Source organism: Cherax quadricarinatus, chromosome 21, assembly GCF_038502225.1.
Source record: "Cherax quadricarinatus isolate ZL_2023a chromosome 21, ASM3850222v1, whole genome shotgun sequence".
In the NCBI taxonomy this organism is placed as follows: Eukaryota; Metazoa; Arthropoda; class Malacostraca; order Decapoda; family Parastacidae; genus Cherax; species Cherax quadricarinatus.
In genome coordinates, this window is record NC_091312.1 from 21,020,312 (window position 1) to 21,044,763 (window position 24,452).

The 24,452-nt window shown below is 43.2% G+C and overlaps 1 protein-coding gene across 1 annotated transcript in view; it reads right to left on the reverse strand.

The window, feature by feature from the left end:
* The window catches only part of Syn2 (Syntrophin-like 2), a gene marked incomplete at its 5' end in the record, with an annotated part of 584,160 nt that overhangs the window by 46,175 nt on the left and 513,533 nt on the right, over nucleotides 1–24,452 (reverse strand). Inside the window, 2 exon segments of the mRNA XM_053777238.2 lie at nucleotides 3,102–3,230; nucleotides 13,495–13,654. Coding sequence (XP_053633213.2) covers nucleotides 3,102–3,230; nucleotides 13,495–13,654 — 289 coding nt within the window.

A 24,452-nucleotide genomic window follows, 5' to 3' on the forward strand; every position in this document is an offset into this window, starting at 1 on the left:
CCAGTATTAAATAGAAAACCACAATACAAACTCAAAAGAGGTCATGAAACCCACAAAGAGATAGATAAAGAACGCCTACAGCCACACTCCTGTAAATACTAATGCACAAACCCAATGGACCGAGAACAACACACTGGGCTAAACACAAACCGCAGCTGATGTCGCAAGATTATGTGCGGAAGCAAAACAAATGTGTCAGATCCTTTGAAATTCAGCTTACATATTGCTGTCCTCCTCAGGCTTCTCTGAAGCTCAATATTTGTCTACAGCTTCGCATCAAGGCAGTTGTTTATCTTTCTGGTGCAAGCGGACGCAAAGGAATGTTTAAGGAAGAGTTACAGTTATAGGAGGATTTATTATAAACAACAATTATATATATATATATATATATATATATTATATATATATATATATATATATATATATATATATATATATATATATTATATATCAAAACCTTTAATATGCCCAGGATTTGATACATAGAGGTTATAGATTATACGTAAGAAAATGCTACAGGAGTAAGGGACAAGAGCTGTACTACAACAATCTAGCAGTGAAGAAACAGCAGCTTGGGAGATATGTTAATTAATTTGTACAAGTCATTTCATATTAACCACTGTGTAAGTTCCTAATAAATGCTAGTAATATGTTTTTGTCTTTAAATGATTATTTCTGAATTTATAGTAAGTGCAATCACAGTGGTCATAGTTATTACAAATATCATTTTTTTAATTCATTTTTATAAATACAGATAAGTGAACGTTAAAAACAAAATTCCATCAAAAGAATGATGATTAAACAACTTTGCAATAAATTACATGAGCCTAATAAATTCATAAATACAAATTTGCTCTTATGCAAAACTCTCACACCTAATTTCTTCCTCATTAATGGTACCATTAGAAGGATTTATGTCCTGGTTGCGTGTGAACCTCGCGTCCCATGGTCACTGCTGAGTTACACTCTTGGGAAAGTCTGAGGAGGAAGCTTGCCTTAATGGCCAGAGTATAATATTGCAGAAAATGTTGGCAGAAAAGAGAGGTAAAAAGTGAGTACATGGAAAAGACAGTTAACAGAAGACATTACGGTTAATATCGAGATTGTATTCTGAGAAATAATGAATTCCAGTCTGGCCATCTTTACTCTTGTATAAACAAATGAGGTAACAGTATAACAGAGGTTCTTACCCCTTCCTCCGCTTCCAGCGGTTCACACATGACAAAACGGGGGTGAAGACAACTGCTACACGGAAATAAAGACAGCAGTAACAGTAAATTCTTTTATTATGGTGCGTCACCCTAGGCTTGGCTTTGTTTATGTGAAGGAATAATGAAATACACCGCCTTACATGGCGGTGTGTTTGCTTGTTCCAGTATAGTCGATTAAACTAAGCCTTGATATTTCCAGCATTGATAAAACCCATCCTTGATAAAGCCCAACCATGATGAGGTCCAATCTTGATAAAGTCCAGCCTTTTGGTGAAACGACGTAATAAAAGGTTCTCTGCTACCAGTGTCAATTTCCCTTTGACAAATTGCATTACTCTTTGCCAGCTACCATGCCGTACAGAGAAAAGTACCTGCAAGTACAGGTTAGTCTTACTACTACTACTACTACTATCACTGCTGCTACTACTAGCAATGCTATACTTGCTGCTACTAAAGATGCTGGTATTGCAACAGTTGCTGCTGCTATTACTATTGCAACTGCTGTTGCTACTATTACTACTACTGCTGTTACTACTACTAGCATAATCTTTACTACTATCCTTCCCGCTGCTTTTACTACTACTATTATAGATTACCCTTGCTGCTATTACTAACACTACTAATACCGCTACCTCCACAACTGTCCCTGATGATGAAGCTTCTGTGGCCTTAATCTGGTTCTTGTACTGTGTTCACCTGAATCAAATATTTTCACAATGTGTCTCATGTCAGTTCTTAAAGGACAGTATTTACTCTTACAACTTCGGAGAGTAGCGTGTTGCAGTCATGACCTTACCCCACGTTGTTGTTGCATCTCTTGCCTGAGAGTTTCAACCTGTTTCTTCGATCCATTGCATCTTTCTTTTTGGTTCCCCAAAGAGTTCATGTTTGAGTGTGTTAAGCCTGTTCAGCATCTTATATTCTTAAATTAGATCTGATACTCTCCCTTTGAGAGACCAGTTTATACACTTGGAAATTTTCTTCACAAAGTTTATTTGTTGATAAATATACGAGCCTTATTTATTGTACATGTGATGCGTTAGGGATATTTTCTAATCATGATACGTTCCATAATGATGTACATGTGCCTAATTTACACACTTTCGCAGTTTAATATACCTTTCTTGATGCGATCTATGTTGACGTTCTGTTCGCCCTCTCCAGTTTATCTTCTTTCACGGATTTTTTGGAGAAGAATGGAACAGAATATTCAATTCGAGGTCTAACACGAAGTTGTACAGAGGCAATGTTGTTTGTGTTTCGTTTGTATTGAAAATTTCTAGCTATGTTACCTAGCATTTTGCTACTCTCACTATTCACAGCTAGACATTGCTTAGTGCGTTAAAGTTTAGAAACTGGAATACAATGGGCCATTTATAACAGAGTTGTTCTGTGACTTAGGAAATAGAAAAGCAAGTTCACTAAGAAATTCCATTATAGTAATAGAGATATGAAATTTACATGAGAAATTAATAAAAAATAAAAAAGTACTACGATCAAATAATAAAAATCCATACAACGAACTAGAGAACAATAAAGAACGGTTCTACATACTAGAAGGCTGTAAGGAACAGCACTGCGAAGCAGTGAACAATAAAGAACAGAACTAAATACTATAGAACAGTACTATGAACTTGATAACAGACAGCAACGGGATTGTGAACCAGGTAACCCTATGGACTAAAGAGATATAGTTGGTACTAAGAACTAGAGAGGATAGTGAGGAATGGTACTATGAACTAGAGAGGAGAATAAGTGACAGTACCATCAACTAGACAGGAAAGTGATAGTACTATCAACTACACAGGCGAGTGAGGGACTTTACTGTCAACTAGACAGGCGAGTGAGGGACTTTACTATCAACTAGAGTGGAGTGTGTGGCTTACCCACCGTCATTCTTGTTGAGGAAGGGAGTAGCGGCCTTGTAGTGTCGCACTGTCAGCAGTACCTCGTCACCTGCTTGCCTCAGTTCACTCACAGCCTCGTCGTGAGTGCACCGCAACAGTGACTGGTTGTTCACTGTCAACACAGAGCAAACAATCATTATTTACACATGAAACCAAAAAAAAAAAGTGCCGAAGGGATACTAGAACGCTCTTCGCATCGTGGTAAAGCAATGAGATGAGATCACAGGAGAGGACGTAGAAAGTGCTGCAATCACAAGAAATTTAATAAAAGTATTTGTTTGATAAAACACTTTAGATGGACCACCACGAGCATTACTCTGCTTATCTAACTATAAAGTGGTAATCACACACACACACACACACACACACACACACACACACACACACACACACACACACACACACACACACACACACACACACACGCACACACACGCACACACACGCACACACACACACAAAAATATTAGTCTTCACAAATCATCGAGCTTAACTTCAAAAAAAATTATAATTGGCAATTGATCCCGGAATAGACCAACAAAAACATTTTTTATCCAAATGAGAAAGAAAAAAAAAATTTTTTGTGCAGTTTTCCAGGGAATTAAGGTCATGTTTTCAGTGGTCACAGTAGTTGTCTGAAGCTGATTAGGACTTGCAAACTCCTCTGATTAAATAATGGATTTCCTTTTACAGTTGATTACGACCTGTTGCAGTCTGTCCTTCATGATATTGTTCAGGAATTACTGGTGATAAATGTTGGTGATTGTGGTTGTTGCAGTTGGTGATTGTGGTGGTAGTTAAGGGTGGTTGTAGGGATGGGTGGTGATTGTGGTGGAAATTAAGGGTGGTTGTAGGGATGGATGGTGATTGTGGTGGTAGTTAAGGGTGATTGTAGGGATGGTTTGTGCTTGTGGTGGTAGTTAAGGGTGGTTGTAGGGATGGTTTGTGCTTGTGGTGGTAGTTAAGGGTGGTTGTAGGGATGGTTTGTGCTTGTGGTGGTAGTTAAGGGTGGTTGTAGGGATGGTTTGTGCTTGTGGTGGTAGTTAAGGGTGGTTGTAGGGATGGTTTGTGCTTGTGGTGGTAGTTAAGGGTGGTTGTAGGGATGGTTTGTGCTTGTGATGGTAGTTAAGGGTGGTTGTAGGGATGGTTTGTGCTTGTGGTGGTAGTTAAGGGTGGTTGTAGGGATGGTTTGTGCTTGTGGTGGTAGTTAAGGGTGGTTGTAGGGATGGTTTGTGCTTGTGGTGGTAGTTAAGGGTGGTTGTAGGGATGGTTTGTGCTTGTGGTGGTAGTTACGGGTGGTTGTAGGGATGGTTTGTGCTTGTGGTGGTAGTTAAGGGTGGTTATAGGGATGGTTTGTGCTTGTGGTGGTAGTTAAGAGTGGTTGTAGGGATGGTTTGTGCTTGTGGTGGTAGTTAAGGGTGGTTGTAGGGATGGTTTGTGCTTGTGGTGGTAGTTAAGAGTGGTTGTAGGGATGGTTTGTGCTTGTGGTGGTAGTTAAGGGTGGTTGTAGGGATGGTTTGTGCTTGTGGTGGTAGTTAAGGGTGGTTATAGGGATGGTTTGTGCTTGTGGTGGTAGTTAAGGGTGGTTGTAGGGATGGTTTGTGCTTGTGGTGGTAGTTAAGGGTGGTTGTAGGGATGGTTTGTGCTTGTGGTGGTAGTTAAGAGTGGTTGTAGGGATGGTTTGTGCTTGTGGTGGTAGTTAAGAGTGGTTGTAGGGATGGTTTGTGCTTGTGGTGGTAGTTAAGGGTGGTTGTAGGGATGGTTTGTGCTTGTGGTGGTAGTTAAGGGTGGTTGTAGGGATGGTTTGTGCTTGTGGTGGTAGTTAAGAGTGGTTGTAGGGATGGTTTGTGCTTGTGGTGGTAGTTAAGGGTGGTTGTAGGGATGGTTTGTGCTTGTGGTGGTAGTTAAGGGTGGTTGTAGGGATGGTTTGTGCTTGTGGTGGTAGTTAAGGGGGGTTATAGGGATGGTTTGTGCTTGTGGTGGTAGTTAAGGGTGGTTGTAGGGATGGTTTGTGCTTGTGGTGGTAGTTAAGGGGGGTTATAGGGATGGTTTGTGCTTGTGGTGGTAGTTAAGGGTGGTTATAGGGATGGGTGGTGATTGTGGTGGTAGTTAATGTTGCTGTTGTTTGGTGGTAGCGGTGTTGGTGATGGTTTTCAGTGATGTTTGTAGTAGTTGTGAATTGCATTGTTGGCAGTGATGGTTGTTGTTGACATAATAATAATAATTAATAATATTAATAATAATAATAATAATAATAATAATAATAATAATAATAATGTCAAACGCTAAACCCGAAAGGGCCATCCAGTGCTGCGAGTCGTCATATCAAAATACTTCTTTTTTTCCTAACGCCAGAAAACACGGTCCGCCCAGAACCGGTGTTCCTATTCCACGGTATAAGAGAATTTTTCCATATAAAAAATCCGTGTCGATTTTCTCTGACAAATCCACGAGCCACCTCACTACACTCTTGTGAAGACTTAGGCCAGTAGGCCTATTAGTGATACCGATCTGTGTTTTGTCTGAAAATAAGAACATTTATTTTTTTCCCAGATTTCCTGCAGCTGGCCCATGTCCACTGAGCCGCTGAGATCCTCTTTATGGGTCCATTTTGAGTTTCTGTTTCTTTCAGTATCCAAGAGTCTTGTTGTTGGGTCACATTAATTTGGTTGTATATAGATCTCTGAGAAGTTTCTCTTCATTTTCTTGCGTTTATGTTTCAGTACTTGATTATGTTGTCAATGGCGTCGCGTTTCTCTTCATGTTCTACCATAAATACCACCTTGTACTTCTTATTAAGTTCGTTGCACGTTTCCCTGTAATATCTCGTGTTTCCTCTCTTCTCTTTTGTCACGTTTTACCACCTGTTCCTTGAAAGACATTCTCCTATTTTTATGATCATGGTTCCGCTTACAAACTGCCTTTTAGCTTGTCTTCCAATTATTATTTTTTAAGGCTCTTTTCTCTGCTGTTTCCCTGGCACTTAATTTTACTCCCTCTCGTCTCCCCTATATGATTTCCTGCGTCCCTTGCTTGGTGTTGATACATGTCTCCTCTACGTAATTTGTATCTACCATATTCAACATCTCTTGGGTTGTTTTTTCTGTACGTTTTCCATTCCATCAGGTAATGCTTAAACCGCTTGTAGTCATTCCTTTAGTGGCTTTGCTTATCATGCGTCTTGCACTACATTTGTCTTTAAAAGTAAACTTCCATGAGCCTCTCGTGGAAGTTTAGATTGGGAAGGTAGTTTTCCATACTTCCCGTGAAGCATACTTCTGCAAGAATTTATTCTTTAACAACTTTTTACATTTCATATATTCCTGCACCGAGAGGAGCACGATTCTCGGGATGTTAAGGAGGTACGAGCGTGCAGAAAGTGCTGACTAACTCGCACGATACGAATAACAGAGTGGCGCTTGCGGGTAAGAAAGTGGCACTGAGCAAAGGGGAAGTGTAAGCCAGGGAAGCCCTTTTACCTCGTGATAACTTCAGCATAGTGTACGCCACGATATTAACAATCGTATGTGTGGGGAGCCATGCACGCACATGCATGCGCGCGCACACACACACACACACAGAAATACATACATGCGCATGCACACACGCATGCACACACGCACACTCACACACACTAGGGGGTCACACTTGAAAGTTGAAGACTCAGATGAGTCAAAGGGATCTTAGGGAATATTTTTTCAGTCAGCGTAGTCAGGCAGTGGAACAGTCTAGCAAGTGATTTAGTGGAGGCAGGAACCATACATAGTTTTAAGACGAGGTATGATAAAGCTCATGGAGCAGGGAGAGAGTGGGCCTAGTAGTGTTCAGTGAAGAGGCGGGGCCAGGAGCCGAGTCTCGACCCCTGCAACCACAATTAGGCGAGTACAATTAGGTATGTACACCCATGCACACACACATGCACATGCACACATACATGCACACACATACATGCACACACATACATGCACACACACACACATGCACACACATATTGGAGTATGCGGCACCAGTTTGGAACCCACATCTAGCCAAGTACGTAAACTAGAAAAAGTGCAAAGGTTTGCAACAAGACTAGTCCCAGAGCTAAGGGGTCTGTCCTACTAGGAGATGTTAAGGGAAATCGACCTGACGACACTGAAGGACAGAAGAGATAAGGGGGGGGACATGATTACAACATATAAAATACTGAGAGGAATTAACAAGGTGGACAATGTTCCAGAGATGGGACACAGCAACAAGCGGACACAGCAGAAAGTTGAAGACACAGATAAATCACAGGGATATTAGGAAGTATTTCTTCAGTCACATAGACAGGAAGTGGAATAGTTTGGGAAGCGATGTAGTAGAGGCAGGATCCATTCATAGCTTTAAGCAGAGGTATGATAAAGCTCATGGTGCAGGGAGAGTGACCCAGTAGCTGCCAGTGAAGAGGCGGGGCCAGGAACTCTGACTCGACCATTGCAACCACAGCTAGGTGAGTACAACTAGGTAACTACACACACTTGGGCATTGCCGGGAGGCAGAGGACACACACATACCCACAAAAGAATCAATGGTAAGAGCAAGGAGAGCCCATGCCTTACCCAGAGATGTTGCGATGCAAAAGCTAAAAATGTAAGAATATGGGAAAATAAACAAAGCAAAGAACAGAAAACAGAAAGGTAAGCAAGAGAGCCAGAAACGAGAAGTAAGAGAGCCTGGGCGACAATTTGTGGAGAAGAGAGGAAAGGATGCAGTGATTGTCTAGGAGGAGGCATTATGCCTCCTCCTAGACAATCACTGCATCCTTTCACTACAATGATTTGTCCTGGACCTATACTGTTTCTGGTGTACGTGAACGATGTAGTGGAAGAGACTATCTGGCATATTCCACTTCGTAGATATCAAACTAATGAGCAGATTAGAATCAGATAATTGACCTGCACAAGCTGCAGGATTGGTCTGACAAGTAGAGGTTATTGGAATTCAACCACTCAGTACAGGCTCGAGCAACAATGGCCACAAACCGTACTCAAGAAAAAGAACCTCGGATAAGAGAACTTCAGTGAAAAACGAGAATAGGTTGCGTCTTCACATCTTTTGTGAAGATCTTTCTCTGTTTTTTAAACTGGGACTTATTTAGAAGGCCATCCCACTGTCAGGCGCCTGGGAGGTCTTAGCTGATACATTGTTAATGTGAGATTTCGTTATTATTGGTTAACTACATTTTCAGCTATTATCACTTTCTCGGTATTGTATATAAGAATTGATGCAAGATAAATTTAGGTAATATTATTAAAACGTAAGCCGAACTAGCCAAATATATATAATTTTGTTACCGTTTAGATCGCGTATAAATTGTAGCATTGCAACTCGTGTGAGAACATAAGTATATGAAGGACAGGTTGCATTGGTAACCTGGGTGCTCCTCTGTAGTCACCCTTACAATGTAGCTCATGAAGTTCATGGCGAGGTCGCTCTTGCAACTCGAAGCCCAGTTAAACAACGCCAACTTCATTACCGATAGGACTCTGGTCTAGTCCCCGGGCCACTGGGGTCAAATGACCAAGTGTCGTTACGCCTGTTTATTTAGCAGTAAATAGATGCCAGTGTGTTAATTAACTACTGTGGTTGGCATCCTAGTGAAGAGAACCAACTGATCCCAATAGAAATAAGCCACTTTGCTTGCTCTTTTCTTGGCATTTTTTTTTTTTGTTCTGAGTAGAAGAAATTCTTTAGATTAATCCCAAAGGGATATTCTAAAGAATTTCTACTCAGCCAGCGTCAACCCAGGAAAGAAAATCTAGTAATGACATTCATACTCACCTCTGAGTATATTCATCAACGATAAACCTTACCCGAGCTACCGTAGGATGAAACCGGATACAAGTCACCTAGGACCCTTCGGATGTGAGTCGAAAGATCAGCTACTGAACTGTGAGACACATCCCCATCTACCCATCTACTCTTGCAATCTCTGAGTGATCACTAGAACAGATGGCGCTGCAAGGCGATCACAAAGACTTACTGATGATAATACTAAAAAAAAAAGAAGCAGAATGCAAAGAGTGCCACCTTGTGACAAAAGGTTTGTTTTATTTAAAGCTTTATCAAAACAAGCTATTGACACAGAGCGAAAAGTTTCCCCATCCCCTAGTTAAAGCTTCCTCAGCACAAATGTTTGTATTTAAAAACAATTCATCAGAATTTCAGTAGGATTTGTTGAGCTGTAAATGCTATGGTCTCAGTACCTCGATACTCGCTCTTCAGCATAATTTTCTTCAGATTACAAACCCTCATCATAATATACCATGAATATACAATACCGACAAGACTATGAATTACACACAAGTGGAACATTTGGGTACACATATTTAGCAGAGATTTCTCCATTTATTGGCTTTATCACTACAAGGACGTGAAAAATGGCGAAACTGACAAGATTTGGAGAAAAGACACTTATGTACAGTATAGGACGTCCATTAGAAGAAACGTTTCGCCACAAAGCCACTCGTGGCGAAACGTTTCCTTTAATAAGTGTCCTGAACTTTACATAACTGTCTTTTTCCACAATAAAACGACGTAAACGGAAGACTGAAGAAGAAGAAGAGGTAATCAGTCCCTCAGCCTCGTAAAATTATATATAGAAGACAGTAGAATGTAATCAGTCCCTTGAGGGTGGTGAACGGGTCTTGATACAAGGAATTGGAGCTGCTCTCATATTCCCCGGATCAAACACTAACAAAAGTTATGAGGAATGCCGATATATATCCCGGGGTTAAGGGCGCCATAGACAATAGTTAAGACCATAGTTAAGGACAACATTAAGAGCACCATAGTTAAGGGCACCATAGTTAAGGGTACCATAGTTAAGGGCACCATAGTTAAGGGCACCATAGTTAAGGGCACCATAGTTAAGGGCACCATAGTTAAGGGCACCATAGTTAAGGGCACCATAGTTCAAAAGGTTCCGGTTCCAGCGTCTTCTCGGAGCCTTGTTGCAAAATTTGTAAAATTCCTCCACAACTTTTTAATAAAAGTTTGAAATGTTGGTACCTCGGACGCTGGCAATATCTGCCTGATTACACGGGGAATTTGTATAAACACGGGGTCCCGTGTGAAGGGTTCCTGCACAGGGGCAGCTGTCTTACAGCCTTTACACGAGCAGCTGTGTAAAATCCTTCTCTCCGGTACCTGTGTAGGATTCTTCTCACGGGGACCTGTGTGGGATCCTTCTCACGGGGACCTGTGTGGGATCCTTCTCACGGGGACCTGTGTGGGATTCTTCTCACGGGGACCTGTGTGGAATCCTTCTCACGGGGACCTGTGTGGAATCTTTCTCACGGGGACCTGTGTGGGATCCTTCTCACGGGGACCTGTGTGGGATCCTTCTCACGGGGACCTGTGTGTGATCCTTCTCACGGGGACCTGTGTGTGATCCTTCTCACGGGGACCTGTGTGGGATCCTTCTCACGGGGACCTGTGTGTGATCCTTCTCACGGGGACCTGTGTGTGATCCTTCTCACGGGGACCTGTGTGTGATCCTTCACAGGGAAAGGAAAAAGCTGCAAGAATTTCCAGGCAAATGAGATTACACTTGAAGTGAGATTCAGTCTTTTCTAAAGTGATGACAGACTGCTGTCAGCTTCATCCTGGTGTGTGGTGTAGCTGGGTGTGAAATATGTTAGTCTCAGGTGGAAGAAGAAGACAGAGATGACTTCGTATTATTAATTCGTGAGGGGTGTTAATCTAGGTAGGATACGGCAAGAAAATCTAGCAGAGTGGTTTATTAGGTATCCCCAGAAAAGGAATATCTATAGTGGTTGACGGATTTCTTTTTATTCTTTTCCTCCTTTCAAAGTTTCAATGCTATAACTTGAGATGCTTGTTCTGATAGACTTGAATCTTTACAATACATGGGTATTTACAGAGCTCATAAAGAGGCCCTGATGTCCAAGAATGAGGTCAGGTTACTGACATTTAAGTAGACATCCGAGTAAGGTTATCAGGTGACGGGAGAATAAGCCTTGCTAATTCTTCGGAGGTTATGCATGATCCAGAATTTTGAAGGATATTGTTCGTTGTGGCTATAACTACGGATTCAAGATATAATCTGCAGCGACGGTCACTTCCACTGTTAAGTGCTGCTGTTGGGGAGGTCATAAGGTGGCTCAGTGTTTCTGTGTAGAGTTCATGTGCTGTTTGCGTCGTCGCTCCGGAATTAACAATGCCTCTTCCGAACGTCTTCAAACTTCAAACACTGATGAATCTTGTTTTAAGGAAGAGTCACTAGAGTTTAAGGCCATGTAGGGGTAAATTTCCATTTTTTTTAACATTATTAATTAATAATTGGGAGTTAGTCTGGGATAAATGAATACCTCCGAGGATTACCTTCCGAGGATTACCTTCCGAGGATATTTGTTTACAGGCGATAACTGAAGAATAAACCGTGTGACTGACCTCAAGTTTTCTACACCGGTATATTATTCTTAATGGAAGTTTTTATTTTTACACTAATCAGTTTTACAGGCTAAGAACTGTTACTGTACCTCAGCTCATTTATAGCCCCAGCGCTATCTAAGGTATCCTACCCCCCAGGATGCCACCCACACTAGTCGACTAACACCCAGGTACCTACTTACTGCTAGGTAAGCAGGGGCGGCAGGTGTAAAGGAACAAGCCCAACGTTTCCACCCGTACCAGACTCAAACCACTGATACTCAGTGTGGGAGCTGAGTGCGTTACCAACCGAGCTACAGGACACAGGAAGCGAAGGAGAAAAGAAAGATACAGAATGAGAAGGGAAAGAAGGGAAGAGACAGGCAGTGAGGAAGGAAAGAAGACTGGATTAGAGAACACACACACACGGTAGTGAGGGAGCAACACTCACCTAGCCTCTTTCGTCTCCCTCTGAAGCTGAGGAAATTGCTGTCTTGTCTGGTTTAGGAAGGATCTGAGCGTTCTGTACGAGCCTCACACGTGTCCATGTTATAGACACTAAAGGATCACTTTTACTCAAACACCTTAGACTTGTCTTCAATTTTCTTTGAGAGACACAGTGTACTGTACGACAGACTGCTCAACCCTGGACGCCATCAATGTGAAAGTGTAATGTTTTTAACCCTTTTTGTTTACATTTCTTAGTCTCGTTTTGAGATAATCTGTGTATAATTTTTAACTACACACATACGCTCACACATGCAAACACACGCGCGCCTCCTAGTAGCGACTAGTGAGGAAGTGGGGCCAGCTGTGATCGGATCCCTGCAACCACAATTAGGCGAGGACAGACAGACAGACAGACACACAAACACACAGACACACAGACACACAGACACACAGACACACAGACACACAGACACACAGACACACACACACACAGACACACAGACACACACAGACACACACACACACAGACACACACACACACAGACACACACACACACAGACACACACACACACAGACACACACACACACAGACACACACACACAGACACACACACACACACAGACACACAGACACGGTTACACAAAAATGTCAGGTGAAAACTTTTAAAAGAGGAACTCTGACAATAGACTTTGCAGCCTCCACCTGCTACCTCTTCTCTCTCAGCATCATTTTTGTCCTCTTGTCCTCCCCCCCCTACATTTTTTTTTTAAATTTAGCTTCTACTGCTTTATTTTTTATATTTTCTCTTACTTTATGTTTTCTATAAATTTTCTCTCCACTTACATATGCTGTATCACAACAGCGTATTTTTTTCTCTTTCAGTTCTGCCAGCCTCATTCTCTCTCTCTCCCTCTCTCTCTCTCTCTCTTTTTCCTGTCTCTTTACACAGTCTTTCTATGCCATTTTCACATTTTCTATATCTACTTTTATCTACCATTTTTCTTCAGCTTGTCTCTATCTTCTACTCTGTCTTTCCTCTCTAACATTTATTATTTTTATTTCCCCGTTTTTCTCTTTCCTCCTTCCTCCCAATACTAAATCTTTCATTTTCTTTCCCTCCCCCCTTTCTTTAATTATTTTTCTCTTCCTTAAAGCCGTCCACCTGGAAAAGAGGTTCTGTGCCTTATCCCCCTCCTCTCTCTCCCTCCCTCTCTCTCTCTCTCTCTCCTTCCATACCTGCCCTCGTTATCTCGGAAACGGAATGAGGGATTAATAGTCCCTGGGAGTGGGTCCCTCTCATCCTCGGCGCCCCTCAAGGGGAGGTGCCTAGATCCCTGGTGAGGGGTCTTGATCCAAGAAACTGGACTTCGTCCTTCCTGTCCTTGACTGGAAAAGCTTGTCTCGCATTCCCCAGACACTGTCTCTAATAATAATGATATTTATAATAATGTAAATAATATTAAAAATACTACTACTAATAATAACAAATAATAATAATAATCTGACCCTTGAGTATGGCATCTCCGACGAAGAGTTTGCCAGTGAGGTCAGCAGCTTGGTCCTTGAAGATCCTGGAGATGAGGATGGGTAGCTTGTGCTCGGATCCTCCCTTGATGCTGAGACCCAAGCCGGAGTTCCTCTGACGAACCACCTTCACTCGCCGGATCTGTACAGCAGAAGCAACCACGTTATAACCACGGAATAATAATAATAATAATAACAATAATAATGACGATGATAGGAATGATGATGACATACTCGTGGGATCTTCATGCTAAGTGAGAGAGAGAGAGAGAGAGAGAGAGAGAGAGAGAGAGAGAGAGAGAGAGAGAGAGAGAGAGAGAGAGAGAGAGAGAGAGAGAGAGAGAGAATCTCCCCTGATTACGTCTCACTCACTCAGCTACTCAAGATAAGATACCATCATATCTGGAGATTAGGACGTGGAACGCTGATTATGAGACGCAGGACTCGTTAGGGAAGTGCGAGACGTGAATGACGGGAGGAAATAAAAATGTTAAGTAATTCAAACTAAGAGAGAGGAGAAGACGAGGAAATATGAATAGAGTGGAAGAAAAAATGGAAAGCGAAATTGGGCGGATAAGGAAACACTCTAGACAAGATGAGGGTATTAAACCGCCCGGGGAAATATTACCCAGAGATATTAATACCACTAAGATCTCCACCACCCATGGTACTAATACCACTAATAACGCTTCATCAATGGTACACCAATGGTACACCACTGGTACAATGGCATACACAAGAATACAATTTGCAGTGGATTTGGTAACTGTGGGCTGTCTTATTTACTAAATGGAAAGACAAGAAACTCAAAGGAGCGAGAACGAATGTGTTGCGGGCGATGAAGACTAGAAGAGGTGTACGAGGAAGATTGATGAGGTGAAGCCTGAAACAGCGAAGAGAAATAATATGATGAGTAGTAGACCACCGCTGAGATGTGAACAAGTGTTTACAAACTCACCGTTAGACATGAGATTCTAACAGACCACCAGGTAAATCTGACGTAAAAGAATCCATCTGTTTTCTACGACCTTTTCCCTGGGATAGCAAACAATGGTGCCGCCAAGCAGGAGATTCTGTTTATGAACACGCTACTAAGTAAATTTCACAGAAGAGAAGACAGCTCTTTGCTACGTAGCCTTCCTTGGAATAGCAAACAATACTTGTATTCACTACAGGTCTGCCTTAAAGCACAAGCTACGCGGATACCACACACACTCCTACTGCAAGCGGCCTGGTAATTAACAATAACGCACTTTACACAGGTTTTCTTGTATCATCACGCACTTCCAAACTGATATTGAACTGTAAACCACATGTAAAATGTAAAAATTGTCTCAATGAAAGCTAATGATGTAACTTGTGTGTCTCTACCTCTGTATTTGTCAGCTTTAGTTTATTACATTAAGGATTTTTTTTATTCAGTTCAGTTTATAGACCGAGAGCTGTTAGAGAGTTGTTACCGATGTTTAATTGATGTCGAAACCCAGTCCGGTCTAAGGTAGAAACCAAGAGACCACTAACAGCGTAATACCTCCCCACAGTAGAATCCAGATCATTTTGGTTGAGAGCCGCGAGTTTGACCACTAGACTACCACTCACCTTGTACCAGCCTTGACGTATAATCGAATTTAACACCAGAATAACTTAGTCTTACTGACTGTTTAAGCTTTCCCGATAATTGTTTTTTTTTTACAAATAGCCTGCACGAAATATAAAATAATGATTGAAATGCGCTTTTTAACATGCATTAACCTTGCTTAGTTTAACTTTTTATATTTCAACTAGACGTGGAAACAAATTGTGTTAATTTGTGTCGACAGATGGAACTGCTAGTAACTACAAGAAATCCGGGTTAAAATATTCCCATGCGACAGAACTGATCATAAACATTAGCCCATGACTCAAACGCAGCAATCAGGAAACCTAAATTTCCCGAGATCACATAATATCGAGAGATTAGCTGCTACACGGGAGAAGAGGCACAATAGTGCCACATGACTGAGGAATTTACACCTTTCATTTAGTATCGTCCTTATTACATCTGCAAATACGGCCGCCACACGTGGGCAACAATACGGCTTCTAGCAGAGTAATTAAAAACCTCGCATAATGGGTGCTATCCCCATTTGTGTTGTCATATTTGCAGCACAGTGTAAACGACGCAGTCAGATAGGATGTTATTACACCGAGAGATGTATGCTCCCCATTTTAGGTATTAAAACATTCTTTATAGATGGTGAACATGTGACACGCAGTTTTAAAGAGCCAAGCATTCAAGGGAGTCTCCGTGAGAGTATCAGTGTTATAACCTTCACCACTTGTTTATAAGGAAGTAAGGGAGCAGGAATATTTTGTTAATGTCTGATAAATAATGCTAAAATTTGCTTAATTGGTGATATACTTTCTGCCGAGTTCTCTTAACCGTCACTTATGACACTAATGTGAACACTGGCTTGTGATAGTGATGTGAACACTGGCTTGTGATAGTGATGTGAACACTGGCTTGTGATAGTGATGTGAACACTGGCTTGTGATAGTGATGTGAACACTGGCTTGTGATAGTGATGTGAACACTGGCTTGTGATAGTGATGTGAACACTGGCTTGTGATAGTGATGCGAACACTGGCTAGTGATAGTGATGCGAACACTGGCTTGTGATAGTGATATAAGCACATAGTAATGTGACTGGCTAAGCCCGATGTTGTCATACAACTTTCTGAATACTAACCCTCACACTATCCCTGTAACTACCCCTCTCACTAGCCCTTATACCAGCCCTCACACTAGCCCTCATACTAGCCTTCATACAATCTCACACTAGCCCTTACTTGCTAACTACTTCCTTATTTCCTCTCCGATTATTCCTCAACCTTCCTTTCCACAATGCTTCTCTTACAATCCCCCTCCTGTCATCCTTTTCACGTCTCCCACTCCACCGCTGCCAAATCTAGTTCCTCATCGTCCACTCCTACCCCCGTCTTCTTGCCCTTTTTTCTTAACCTCCACCTCCCATGACACCTCTACCTTTCCTGTCACCTCCACCTTCCATGACATATTCACCTCCCATGGCACATCCACCTCGCAGGAAACCTTCACCTCCCATTCCACCTCCTCCATCCTGAAACTCATCTTCGACCAGCCCTTCGTTTCCCCTCTTTTCTGCCTTCTCTGCTAATTCCCTCGCTCTCTTTTTCGCTTATTCTGACATTCTGCTCTCCCTCCTCGTCCGCTTACTTCCACTCCTGTTCTCCTGCTCTGCCTACTCCCACTACATCGCTCTCTTCCTTTTACACGAACTCTTACTCCATCCCTTCTTTCTTTCCTGCTCACTCCCTTGCTCCTTCTCCCTTGTCCACTCACTCCCACTTCCTCTGCTCTTATTTCACCAGCACTCAAGGGAACTTTGATGAATAGAATGAGGAGGAATAGCAAACAGTGGGTACAACAGCAGAAACAGCGACAAAGGGAGACAGGAGAATACTAGGTGCGATCCCTCTTCCATATTTGCTCTTCTATGTAACCAGATTCCACGGAAAAAAGAGTCGAAGACCAGCAAGGGAAGGGAATTATGCCAGGGAAGAGTCGAGGTGCTAGTGTATACAAATATTTCATAACAATGGTGGATACAGGTTGATGATTTGCTCTGGGTTCTTAATGTAAATTTATTCCCAGAAAATGCCGAAAATTTATGGACTGCAAATTTCAAAGGGTTGAGTAAATTTCGAGGCGATTTTCTTTTCCCAGTATTACAAAAAATTTGTCATACGCGTGAAGGCCAAGAGTTGATGTGAGCAACAGTTTCTTGCAGCGAGGTGCCTTGATATTGAGATGCGGCACTTGATTAAGACAAGAACTGTCTTCCCTTGGCTGGTGGTGATAGTGGTGGTTATGATGGTGGGGGATGTATATGGTGGCGATGGATGTGGTGGTGGTGGCGGTGGTGCGGGGGATGATGTGATGGTGATGGTTGCGGTGGTGTCTTCCATCTCCTATCCACTGGTGTGGCTTTCTAGCACTAAAAATAAACTTCCCCGCTTAAAGATGAAAGCTGTTGGTGTAGAGAAGTAGGATGGGCGAGCATTGTTAGGTGTGTATTGTTAGGTGGGGCAGGAAGAGTAATGGTGTGACGATGGTAGATGGAGGTTGTGATGGCAGTGGTGACGAAGTGGTGGTGATGACAGTGGTGTGGTGTTAACAGTGGTGGTGTTGGTGTTACAAAAAAAAAAAGAGAAGTTAGGTGTCTTGTTGGGTTACAGAATAGAAGCGAGTAGAGAACTCTGTGGAGTTTGGGATAAGTCTCCTTACCTATGTAGCCTGTGAAAGTCTTCTTTCCCGTAACAAGGTGTTGGATCACGGTCTGGGCTGGCTAACTTTAGTATAAAGGACCATCTTAATAAGCTTTTTCTAAATTATATCCAGGAGACAAAAATCCGACAAAATAATAATTTAATATCTTTAATATTAACTTCTCTTAAAAGAAGTAGCATACATACTCTCTTTTGTTGAAAAATACAGACTGGTACCTTTGAGTACAATAATAATAAAGGCCACAAGTTTATAATACAATTTATGAACATTTAGAAGTGAGAATTTCCATTGTCACGAGTCGTAATTAACCATATATACACAAATATCCAGAGGTTTCAATCATTGATGGAAATGTCTCACTATAGGTCGACTCTATATACGTACAAGGTTAAATTGTACATCCGTACTCGAATAATCACTGGCTTCGAGTACGAATTTAAGTTCGGCTCAGTTCAAATTAAGACTACGGTAATACGTAGAGGTCATAGTTAAATCCACTAATTGACTTCACAACGTCAGAAAAACTCGCAGCCTTAGTAGATATCAAAATCTCTAAGTCCAGAACTAATTCTGTCCTTCACTGATACTCAGTGTAGCGAGAAAGAGGTTCTGTCTCACCAACTGAACCGTCTGTTACCCAAAACTTGAGTCTAATCAAACTTCGAGGAGAATGAGATGTTACCAAGGCTAGAGGTAGGCTGGTACTCACTAAGGCAACGAGATGTTACCAAGGCTAGAGGTAGGCTGGTACTCACTCAGCCAACGAGATGTGACCAAGGCTAGAGGTAGGCTGGTACTCACTCAGCCAACGAGATGTTACCAAGGCTAGAGGTAGGCTGGTACTCACTCAGCCAACGATATGTTACCAAGGCTAGAGGTAGGCTGGTACTCACTCAGCCAACGAGATGTTACCAAGGCTAGAGGTAGGCTGGTACTCACTCAGGCAACGAGATGTTACCAAGGCTAGAGGTAGGCTGGTACTCACTCAGCCAACGAGATGTTACCAAGGCTAGAGGTAGGCTGGTACTCACTCAGCCAACGAGATGTTACCAAGGCTAGAGGTAGGTTGGTACTCACTCAGCCAACGAGATGTTACCAAGGCTAGAGGTAGGCTGGTACTCACTCAGGCAACGAGATGTTATCAAAGCTAGAGGTAGGCTGGTACTCACTCAGGCAACGAGATGTTACCAAGGCTAGAGGTAGGCTGGTACTCACTCAGCCAACGAGATGTTACCAAGGCTAGAGGTAGGCTGGTACTCACTCAGCCAACGAGATGTTACCAAGGCTAGAGGTAGGCTGGTACTCACTCAGCCAACGAGATGTTACCAAAGCTAGAGGTAGGCTGGTACTCACTCAGGCAACGAGATGTTACCAAGGCTAGAGGTAGGCTGGTACTCACTCAGGCAATGAGATGTTACCAAGGCTAGAGGTAGGCTGGTACTCACTCAGGCAACGAGATGTTACCAAGGCTAGAGGTAGGCTGGTACTCACTCAGGCAACGAGATGTTACCAAGGCTAGAGGTAGGCTGGTACTCACTCAGCCAACGAGATGTTACCAAGGCTAGAGGTAGGCTGGTACTCACTCAGCCAACGAGATGTTACCAAGGCTAGAGGTAGGCTGGTACTCACTCAGGCAACGAGATGTTACCAAGGCTAGAGGTAGGCTGGTACTCACTCAGCCAACGAGATGTTACCAAGGCTAGAGGTAGGCTGGTACTCACTCAGCCAACGAGATGTTACCAAGGCTAGAGGTAGGTTGGTACTCACTCAGCCAACGAGATGTTACCAAGGCTAGAGGTAGGCTGGTACTCACTCAGGCAACGAGATGTTATCAAAGCTAGAGGTAGGCTGGTACTCACTCAGGCAACGAGATGTTACCAAGGCTAGAGGTAGGCTGGTACTCACTCAGCCAACGAGATGTTACCAAGGCTAGAGGTAGGCTGGTACTCACTTAGCCAACGAGATGTTACCAAGGCTAGAGGTAGGCTGGTACTCACTCAGCCAACGAGATGTTACCAAAGCTAGAGGTAGGCTGGTACTCACTCAGGCAACGAGATGTTACCAAGGCTGAAGGTAGGCTGGTACGCACTCAGGCAATGAGATGTTACCAAGGCTAGAGGTAGGCTGGTACGCACTCAGGCAACGAGATGTTACGAAGGCTAGAGGTAGGCTGGTACTCACTCAGGCAACGAGATGTTACCAAGGCTAGAGGTAGGCTGGTACTCACTCAGCCAACGAGATGTTACCAAGGCTAGAGGTAGGCTGGTACTCACTCAGCCAACGAGATGTTACCAAAGCTAGAGGTAGGCTGGTACTCACTCAGGCAACGAGATGTTACCAAGGCTAGAGGTAGGCTGGTACTCACTCAGCCAACGAGATGTTACCAAGGCTAGAGGTAGGCTGGTACTCACTCAGCCAACGAGATGTTACCAAGGCTAGAGGTAGGCTGGTACTCACTCAGCCAACGATATGTTACCAAGGCTAGAGGTAGGCTGGTACTCACTCAGCCAACGAGATGTTACTAAGGCTAGAGGTAGGCTGGTACTCACTCAGCCAACGATATGTTACCAAGGCTAGAGGTAGGCTGGTACTCACTCAGCCAACGAGATGTTACCAAGGCTAGAGGTAGGCTGGTACTCACTCAGCCAACGAGATGTTACCAAGGCTAGAGGTAGGCTGGTACTCACTCAGCCAACGAGATGTTACCAAGGCTAGAGGTAGGCTGGTACTCACTCAGCCAACGAGATGTTACCAAGGCTAGAGGTAGGCTGGTACTCACTCAGCCAACGAGATGTTACCAAGGCTAGAGGTAGGCTGGTACTCACTCAGCCAACGAGATGTTACCAAGGCTAGAGGTAGGCTGGTACTCACTCAGCCAACGAGATGTTACCAAGGCTAGAGGTAGGCTGGTACTCACTCAGGCAACGAGATGTTACCAAGGCTAGAGGTAGGCTGGTACTCACTCAGCCAACGAGATGTTACCAAGGCTAGAGGTAGGCTGGTACTCACTCAGCCAACGAGATGTTACCAAGGCTAGAGGTAGGCTGGTACTCACTCAGCCAACGAGATGTTACCAAGGCTAGAGGTAGGCTGGTACTCACTCAGCCAACGAGATGTTACCAAGGCTAGAGGTAGGCTGGTACTCACTCAGCCAACGAGATGTTACCAAGGCTAGAGGTAGGCTGGTACTCACTCAGCCAACGAGATGTTACCAAGGCTAGAGGTAGGCTGGTACTCACTCAGCCAACGAGATGTTACCAAGGCTAGAGGTAGGCTGGTACTCACTCAGCCAACGAGATGTTACCAAGGCTAGAGGTAGGCTGGTACTCACTCAGCCAACGAGATGTTACCAAGGCTAGAGGTAGGCTGGTACTCACTCAGGCAACGAGATGTTACCAAGGCTAGAGGTAGGCTGGTGCTCACTCAGCCAACGAGATGTTACCAAGGCTAGAGGTAGGCTGGTACTCACTCAGCCAACGAGATGTTACTAAGGCTAGAGGTAGGCTGGTACTCACTCAGCCAACGAGATGTTACCAAGGCTAGAGGTAGGCTGGTACTCACTCAGCCAACGAGATGTTACCAAGGCTAGAGGTAGGCTGGTACTCACTCAGCCAACGAGATGTTACCAAGGCTAGAGGTAGGCTGGTACTCACTCAGGCAACGAGATGTTACCAAGGCTAGAGGTAGGCTGGTACTCACTCAGCCAACGAGATGTTACCAAGGCTAGAGGTAGGCTGGTACTCACTCAACCAACGAGATGTTACCAAGGCTAGAGGTAGGCTGGTACTCACTCAGGCAACGAGATGTTACCAAGGCTAGAGGTAGGCTGGTACTCACTCAGCCAACGAGATGTTACCAAGGCTAGAGGTAGGCTGGTACTCACTCAGCCAACGAGATGTTACCAAGGCTAGAGGTAGGCTGGTACTCACTCAACCAACGAGATGTTACCAAGGCTAGAGGTAGGCTGGTACTCACTCAGCCAACGAGATGTTACCAAGGCTAGAGGTAGGCTGGTACTCACTCAACCAACGAGATGTTACCAAGGCTAGAGGTAGGCTGGTACTCACTCAGCCAACGAGATGTTACCAAGGCTAGAGGTAGGCTGGTACTCACTCAGCCAACGAGATGTTACCAAGGCTAGAGGTAGGCTGGTACTCACTCAACCAACGAGATGTTACCAAGGCTAGAGGTAGGCTGGTACTCACTCAGCCAACGAGATGTTACCAAGGCTAGAGGTAGGCTGGTACTCACTCAACCAACGAGATGTTACCAAGGCTAGAGGTAGGCTGGTACTCACTCAACCAACGAGATGTTACCAAGGCAAGAGGTAGGCTGGTACTCACTCAGGCAACGCCTCTATTATAAGGTCAGATAATATTGTAAAGCAATATATCTTCATTTCAGCTATTAATGAAGATATAGACAACATAATATTGGGAACATAATAATATATACATACAATAACAAATACAACTTGAGTCCCATGCAAGGGACGCAACAGTGGACGATGGTGTCGTCGGTGGTGGTAGTGGCGGTGGTGGTGGTGATAGTGGCGGTGGTGGTGGTGATAGTGGCGGTGGTGGTGGTGATGGTATTGTCGGTGGTGGTGATGGTGGTGGTGGTGGTTGTGATAGTGGTGTTGGTGGGGAATGCGAAACTGGATGTAAACGTAGAATAATAATGGAATTTAGGTGTCCGGAAGCAATATCGTTGAATTATGTCGACTTCTCCAGTATTGGCTACGACCTGTATAATTTATGCAAGTGTGTCTGTGTGTTTTGGCGAGCTGTATATCAGCTTAAGTGTCTGTATATCAGCTTAGCGTGTAGGTGTGTTTCATGGAGCTGGAGATCAACTTAACTGTTTGTGTACCAGCTTAAACCAAGACACTTCTGCCTTATATCAGTGGTATATAATACCAACTAGTTGATGACTAAGAGATATGTCTTAGTCATCAACTGGGTATCTTTACTGAAAGACGTTTCGCCCTTACAATAGGCATTTTCCTCTTAATACCAAGACCTGAGGACTGAGTCAGTGGATAGACATTTTTCCTTGAAAGCAAAATGGTTTTAATACTTTTTAACGAACACCTTCATCACACATTATACCTCCATTAAACTTGTGTGGTACCTAGCATTCCACAGCATTTACTTCTTATCTGTTTCAAAAATGACATGGTGTGAGAGCTTCACTGTACCAATATAAATCCTTATCTGGTTCAATGGCCAATAAACTGTAGGAGCTTCATTGTTCCATTGAGGCATATTATGTTGCAGTCTATGTTAGCCCTGAAGGGAGTGAGAAGCAAGGAGGAACTAAGTAGTGCATTAATGTGGTATGAAATATACTTGATTTGTGGCAATGCAAGATTGGATATCACAGTAGAGGGAGTATTAAGGAAGTGAATGTATTTGCTTATTTGGGAGTGAATGTGTGTCATAGGGGCATAGACCAGACGAGGAAAAAAAAAGAATGCAGATCGAGTATTGGGGCGTTTGCAGAAAGAAAGAAGTTTATCATTGGAGGGAGAAAGGGGAATGTACCAGAGAATAATGGTACCAACACTTTTATATGGGTGGAGGCATGGGTTTTGCACGTTGCAGTGAGGAGGAGGTTGAAGGCAGTAAAGACGTCATGTTTGAAAGCAATATATATGGGTGAATATTAAATTCGGAACATATAAATTTTAAGACTGAAAGTAGGGTTATGAAAGGCATAATTCAGAATGCAGAGCATTCAAAGAGGGTGGAGCAGAGGACGATGGTGTAGAAGTAAGGGTCGTTACAGGAAGTGATGGGAGTAGGGAGTAAAAGAGGTGTTGAGTGCTCAGGGCTTTAACATCTAAGTGAGTACCCGTATGAGCTTGTTAGATGTAAGGGAAAGAAGACAAGTGGATTTTATGGCTTTACGTGCTGTTGGAGGTATCATTAATGAAGGAATTTAGGGAAAGCAATTAGCCAGATTGGAGTCCTGGAGATAGGTACGTACAGTGCCTCTACTTTGGAGAGATGGCAATATTGCATTTGGGAGAGTCATTTGAACTGCAGTGTCTCCGCATTTCTGGGAAGACAGCAGTTGAATGAATGATGGTGGATATATTTCCTTTTCAAGATCACCCGACCTCGGTGGGAGACTGAAGATATGTTAAAACTGATTTGTAAGAGGTGGAAACAAGGAATGAGTGCTGGATTCAACACTCTTAAGTGATATTATTATATTCATGGCAAAGCGATAAACGCGTAGGGGCCATACAGCCACTGGAGAATGGGAGTTATCAGGTGTGATTCAAGGAAGGTGAGGGGTAGTTATAATTTACTGAGCGAAGACTCCTTTACCAGCAGAGTGTTCAAGAAATACGAAGAACTGATGAAGGCCGAGTTTAATATTACTCATTACTACGGTAACTTACTTAGCTAAGAGAATAGTGAGATTTTGTATACTACCATCCACAGGATGTGTGTGTGGCTGACTAAGATGATGGTTAGTTAGGTAGGGAGTATGTTAGAGAGCTGAGTCTTACTGTTTGTGGAGGATAGAGTAGTAACAATAAGAGACGGGATACAAGGGGTAATGGTGGATAGTAATGTGATAATAGTTTAGAACCCTTCAGGATGTGTATGGGGTAGGA